General features: G+C 40.8%; 1 protein-coding gene across 1 annotated transcript; it reads left to right on the forward strand.

Annotated features, from left to right (window-relative positions):
- Nucleotides 1-5,664: 5,664 nt before the first annotated feature.
- On the forward strand, nt 5,665-6,594 carry LOC102372417 (G-protein coupled receptor 55). Its single transcript, XM_006032950.1, has one exon. The coding sequence runs from the start codon at nt 5,665-5,667 to the stop codon at nt 6,592-6,594; it is 930 nt and encodes a 309-aa protein (XP_006033012.1).
- Nucleotides 6,595-7,322: the final 728 nt, after the last annotated feature.

The following is a 7,322-nucleotide window of genomic DNA, read 5'->3' on the forward strand; positions in this document are numbered from 1 at the left end:
TGATAGGTTCAATAGTTCACAAGGATGATGTAAAATGCATATATTTTGCTTTACACAAAAAGATATGCAGGCACTTTATTTCCTAAAGGGAAGATGCTGCTAATTTTGCCTCTCCAATAAGCTAATGTTTGAATAATTTAGAAACAGTATATAAGCTTATGCAAACAGAGTAAGAACCTGCAAACAGAACAAAAACCCACAAACAGCAACACAGAATGGTAATTTGATATAAGCAGAACAAAAAAGCCACTTTCATATAACCATGTGAACTGCTGACATGCTCGTTTGTGGTTTTACAGCAAAGGAAAAAAAGGTCTTGTTACTGTCACGTATATTCAAATCTATATTCCCTACCCTCAGACTTGCAATACATACATATATACATTGCAGTCCCTTTTTTTAAACTTTCTGTGTAAAAAGAGGTAGTAACTTTTTTACTGAATTTACCACAAAACATCCTCATTTTGCTAAGCTAAAGTGGTAATGCTTTCAAAGTTTAAATTGCCCATATTCAGGACAACTAGCAGGCATTTCATTTTATTTTATGCTGTTTTCAAGTTTATAGAATGTAATTGTATAAATGATTACATGATTAAACATATTTTCAACATATCTTAAATGCTTTAGTAGCACCTGTTTCACATTATTAACTTATTTGGCTCATTTAGCAAAATACAAAGTGTAAATCCCTTAGATACATTTTTTTTTCCATTCTGCTCTTAACTTTCTGTCAGTCAGAGAAAAAAGATACTTTCTCACACCCACATATTCATACTCCCTCACCATTCCCCTGCACACTGATAACCATAGGTGGCAGAAGAGGGGTGCTACTGGGGCTCAGCACCCACAAATGCCATGGCAGCCCAGCTTCAGGCTGCTGCAGCAGGGAGGGAGGGGCATGCACACACAGCCACCCTGTGCAGCCAGGATTGTAGCTGGCCCAGCAGGCAGGTAGTTTTCTTTCAATCTACTTTCTTTATGACTGCCTGGGTTTTTGGGGGGAGGGCAGATTGAGACCACCATTGCTCAGGAGGCAGTGGGGTAGGGGAAGGGGTGAATAATCCACCCCTGCCCCTCTCCCTCCTGCACTGTAGGAATTGTCCCATGACCCAGCCTGGCGTGAATGGGGTCCTGGCCAGGCTAGGTCATGGGACAGTTGGAGCCAGGCGGCTCATTCAGAAGCGTGGCACAGGGGAGCCAAGGGGAGGCATGTGGCCCCCCCATTCTGTGCATGGGGCAAGGGCAGGCTGCACATGTGGCCCCCCAATCTGTGCACAGGGCAAGGGCAGGTTGCAGCTGTGGACTAGGCTGTGTTCCCTGCCTCCGTTCCTCACTGTCACTGCTTCAAAAGTGGCACAGTGCGGCACCATGTGCATCCTGCCACTGGGTGGGCCAGGCAGTGAGATGGGCCACTCCCAGCACCACTGCCACCTGCCCTGAGCACAGTGTGGCCACCCTCACTGGGAACAGCCCAGTGCTGCTCCGGCACCTACCTGCAGCAGCAGCCCGCCCTACCCTGCGCAGATCTGGAGGAACATGCCCCCATGCCTCCCAGGACATGTGGAGTGGCGAGAAATGCCACCCCTTCCCACACCCCCGCAACAAGCTGGGGCTTCATCCCACACAACATCCTGCCCCAGCTGTGCAGGGGTCCTGGGGGCTCCATTCCCTCTGGGGCAGCGCAGCCAAAGCTGGCTCCACTTTGATCCCCGGCTACAGGCCACCCTGGGTGGTGCAGGGCTGGGGCCAGCAAATTCATTGGCGTGGGGGCACCAGCGCTGGGCAACGACCCCGAATGCAGGAGAAGGGGTGGCTGCATGGGCTCAGCAGGCCTCAGCCTCGATCCCAGGCCCAGCTTGGCTCAGCTCCCTCCTGATCCCTGCCCAGTCCTAGCCCCAGCCCCACTCCCTCCTCCCCCGGCCCTTTCCCCTGCAGACTTTCCTGCCTGGGAGGGGGTGCCCCCCCCACAATTTTTTTTATTCTTCCACCTATGCTGATAACACAAAAATACTTAAGGCCTAATAGTTAACATTTTTTAAAGTGTCTCCTGCAGATACCAGGAGACCTAAGGTGGCAAACTGTTTAAGAATTTGTAAGGCTTATCACAATATTCTAATTACAAGGATGCATCTTACCTAGTACTTTTTGTCTATAGAAAATGAGTCATAGTTTGGAGCTCATAAGCTGTGAACAAGGTATGCAGGTCTAAAGATCTCCCTGTGCTCCGATAGGAAAATGCCTCTCAATCACAGGGAAAACTGCAAGACAGACTCTATGCAAAAGTTAACGCACATCTTGGCACAGATTTTGTCAATTTTGCCAAAACCTAGGGGTCCAAGTGCAATGAGTAAAATATACACAAATAGAAACACAGGGCATTTGATGTAAATGTTTAGAGTAATACAACAAAAGCCACCTGCAGGAACACGTGGTTTTAAAACTATTAGTCAGAAAAAAAATTATACATTTATACAGGATAATTTTTATAAAGGTAGTATCTACTCATTCCTTTTTTGTTGCTCTTCCTAGATTAGGAGGAACTTGAGAACTTCACAAAGGTTTGGGTCAGTTCTGATTAAAACACATTAGTAAGTTTATGGTTAACATTTATTCGAAAAGTCCTTTATTATAAATAAATATTATTTTCTTTACAGAACATTTTGCAAGTATTTCAAAACAACTATTTTTACATTTTAGTTTCTCTCACACTTCTGGTTGTCTTCTTAGGAGTGATACTTTTATAAGTCACTGATCAAAAGTAACTTCTTGGCCATTTGCCACATCTTATTGAGTTTTCTCCCTAGGTGGTGGGCCATGTTCTCCTTTACTGATGAAAAACACACTATTTTGAGATGTATACTGATAACAGTACACCTTTAGAAAGGGATTTTTTAATCACCTTAGTTTTATTATAATATAATAATGACATGAGATTTATTATGATAACAAACTTATATCGATGAACTGAAGTAATCATAAAATCATAGAAACTTAAGGGTGGAAGGGATCTCAGCAGGTCATCTAGTGATCTAGTCCAGCCCCATTCTCAAAGCAGGACCATCCCCAACTTGTTTTGCTTGATTTTGTCCAGCATAGTAATGCAATACCAATAATATCATAAATAAATTTGCAATGAATGCAATGATTCATACTGGTCTCTTCTACAGTGCTGCTGGCAGCCTGTACATTCTCTATGTAGAAGGTGAATGGCAAGAGGTTTGGGTGCTCAGGGCCATCTGTTAGGTCTGACTGCCAGGCACATCTTTGTGCATAGTCTTCAGCACCTTCTTGTGTTCAAGACAAGGTACAGGTCCATACCAGATCTTGTGCCAGAATCCCGTCCAGGCCATCATAATGTGTATGGGCAAATAGAGCCCTGGAGGTTTTTGCTTTTGTCCCTTGCCTTCTTGTATGCCATCTTAATAACCTTTTGTTTTAATGAGATATTGCACATTGTCTGCCATTCAATGAAAAGCTGCAAAAATGTCTGTGTGTCTACATCTGTATCCCTGAATTTCCTATACTTTTAGACCAAGCTTGCCAGCACATCAACATTTAAACAAGGAAGTGGTATCAGGTCATTATAATCCTAGACAACAGAGGGTACACAGACAAAGAAAGAGACAGGTTGCACTACAGTGCAAAGCAGGAGGACTATCGAAGTAGTTCAGAGCACAGGGATAACCGGCATGACCCCAAAAATACTACTGCAATATAATTTACCATGAGGTGAACATATTGATAATTCTTATAGGAATACAATAGGCCATAATTACATCACAGTAAGAAATGGTGTTGTGTGGATGCAGATCTGTTTATAACTGTGTAAATTCCTTGTGAGGACAAACGCTCACATTCACTCAAGTACTCTCATTAGTGTCAATTAAATTACTAACCCGAGTGCTTGCTAGTGTTAATAAGGGATACACTCTCTCACCTACGTGTTTATTTAGTTTATAAAAAGTCTGTCAACTCCGTGGTATTTCGAAGTATGCACTCTGGAAGTACAGTAATCATTGCTGTATACCTGCACCTTATGAAAAGGACATATGTAAGCTTCACCATGCAGTGCAACAAACTGGCTTTATAAACTTGAATTACACTGCAGGAACTGTCCAAGTGCTTGAAGGGTTCCCAAATTACTCAAATACATGGATATTACTCAAATACATGGAAATAATTTTTTAAAACCAAAAACCAGTCACCAAGATTTTCCATAATCTAAGCCAAAACTAACTTGGAAAATTTGCTGCTCAACCCATCTCTAGTTAAAAATATATTAATATACTTTGTTCTGTATCTAACATCTAACTGCTTTAGATGTTAGACACAGAAATACCTCAGGTGAATGTTTTATAAACAAATTAAAATACAAAATGCTGTACAAACATTTACCATCTTAGAAGTTTACAACAACAGTTGAACCACCACTGCCATACTGAGAGCACCTTTAAAGTAAAGGGGCCAAATAGAGCAGGAATAGATTCTCAAGTTCAACCTACCCTACCAAAAAAGATTACTGTGTCATTTATGTCTACCAATATATCTAACATTGGGACATGGAAGGGACAGTGAAGCACACATGACCACATGTGTACTACAGCTCAGAAGGGATGCACTGCAGCCATCTTAGTTTGGCACTGAAGAGTGCACCAACAGACACTCTCAAGAGAACAAGCTTATTGATATATGCCCAGATATTTATATTACATTTTAATGTATAGTGTACATGCTTCACTATGCCATAGTGAAGTAAAGTGCCATGCTTCACTATGGTTCTCCCTATCATTTGACAATCTAGACATGTCTTACACGTCTTATAAATTAAGGCTTGTTATTCCATTCTTGGATTCATATTCCCTGGGATAAAGATATGTTTTATGTTGCATAGGTTGTGATTTATTTAAGGCATCCGTTGCCTAATTAAAAAACTGGAAACTCCTTGGAACTATGGGTTAAGATCCTGGTAGGAAAACTGTCTTTCATATTTCTGTGTGGAAGAAGCTGAACACACAAGCCAGGAGGCTGCTCTGACACACTGTAATTACAGTGCGTCAGAGCAGACTCGATTAATCAAGTCTACTGGAGTATGGTAATTACTGCACTGCAGCCAGCCTCCGCATCTTCTGTAGCAGTGTCCCTGAGCTTCAAAATGTTGGTGGGGGCACTTTATCTAAAGCTTGTTTGACAAGTTCTAGATAAAGCACCCTGTCACCATTTTGAAGCATGGGGATGCTGATACATGAGACGCTCTGGGCACTTTAATTAAAGTGCTCCCCTCTTCCCCGGTACTCTTGGAGCACGTGTAAAAATGCCCCATGTGATTACCTCTGTATATATCCCTTTAGGTGAGATTTTCAAAACCAGTCCTGGCTGTTCTCCATGAATGTGGCTTGTTCTTCCTTTATAATTGTGTAAAGTACTGGACTGCTACTACTTGCCACCTCAGAGGCTGCAAAATACTAAATTAAATTTGTTAAAAATTTCTAAGTAACAAAGAAGCCTAAATCCTGTTTTCCAAGATTTTATGAGACTTAGGCAACTAAGTAACTTCTGAAAATGAGACATAGGCATTTTTTAAATCTTACCAAATAATGTTTTATGTGATTTGGAATATAAGAGTTTAGTACAGCTTTAACATGCTCTATGTATTTTAGAAGAGAAATGAATACCAGCAACTTCAAGGAATGCTCGTTTATCCATGTTGATACTATAATAAAATCTCTCCAGCAAGCAATCTACATACCCACCTTTGCTCTTGGTTTGATTCTCAATTTGCTAGCCCTCCTGGTGTTCTGCTGCTTTCAGAAGAAATGGATCGAATCATCAATCTACATGATAAATCTTGTTCTTGCAGATCTTCTACTTCTTTTTTCCCTTCCTTTCAAGATGTCTGATGTCAAACAAGGGCCACAGGGTCTCTTGTGCCATTTTTTGGAATCCCTCTACTTTGTTAACATGTATGGAAGTATCTTCATCGCTGCTTGCATTAGTTTTGACAGATATTTTGCTATAAGGCACCCATTCAAAGCCAGAGTTTTCCGATCCCCCAGGATAGCAGGCATTGCATGCTTCTGTGTTTGGGTTCTAGTTTGGCTTGGTAGCATTCCCATCTATAAGTCCAATCACAGTGGCAAATTCAGATGCTTCCACAACATGTCAGATAACACTTGGCAAACATCAGTCATCGTTTCTGTTGAAATCTTTGGATTTCTTATCCCCTTGACTGTGATGGTTTACTGTTCGATTCAGATCATCCAGACTCTCCTGAGGCATAAAACTGAAGGAAAAGAGTGGACTGAACAGTTTGCCTGTATACGGACCATTGCAGCCAACCTCATTGTGTTTGTGGTCTGCTTTACACCATTCCACCTGGGGATTTTTCTACAGTTCTTAGTACGGAAACATGTCATCATGGACTGCAATACGAAACAACACATTAGCCTCTTCATTCAGGTGGCAATGTGTATAGCCAATATCAACTGTTGCTTGGATGCTATTTGTTACTACTTTGCTGCAAAAGAATTTCGCAAGAAAAGTGACTTCAGGTTGTTAATTAAATCATTTACTTTCTCTCAAGGTTGTCCCGAATGACCTTACTTACTGTATCATAATGTCATTTACTCAGCAAAAGCTTGGTAAATAGATTCATCTTAACTGTTTTTTTAAAGAAATGATAAAAAGGCATTAATTTTGTGTGTGCTGTATGTATATGCAAACTGAAAAAATTAAGTCTTGTAAAACTCTTTGTTTTCATACAAACTAAAGTGATAATGTAAAGATAAAGAGGAAAAATAAGATGGCTCAAAGACATATTGGGAAAGACTTTATCTTAAGCTATAGGCTGCCTGGTAAACATCTGAAATACATTTGTCAAAGTAGAACCTATGTTGTCTAACTCACCATTTAAATCATCCATGCATCCGAAATCCCCGCTTGCCAGCACGATCAAAATTATTAAGAGAGAAACCAAAAGCATCACTATGTATTTGAAACAGTTGTACACCACTTTTGTAGGGATGTGTAAATACACATTAGGTATACATTTTGATGTGTTGCTGTGCACTTGACATTCTTTTAACCTTTTCATCCAGGCAAAACTTGATCAAATTTATGACACCACATCTCTCACCCCTGCTTTATGTAGTAACAGTTATCGGAATACCCATCAGAACCTACTGTAGTTTGAGATTTGTGATTTTCTCATCAGAATTTCTTAAATCAGCAGGGGATGTTTCTCAATTATGAATTAATGATTCACATGCAAAAAAAAAGAATAGTGCTTTTCCTGAGATACCATATAATATTATTTCTACAACGAT

This window comes from Alligator sinensis, unplaced genomic scaffold, assembly GCF_000455745.1.
Source record: "Alligator sinensis unplaced genomic scaffold, ASM45574v1 scaffold1178_1, whole genome shotgun sequence".
NCBI lineage: Eukaryota > Metazoa > Chordata > Crocodylia > Alligatoridae > Alligator > Alligator sinensis.

Bases quoted from the DNA above. Each gene is read 5' to 3' on its own strand.
- LOC102372417 (XM_006032950.1), top strand. From the start codon at position 5,665: ATGAATACCAGCAACTTCAAGGAATGCTCGTTTATCCATGTTGATACT.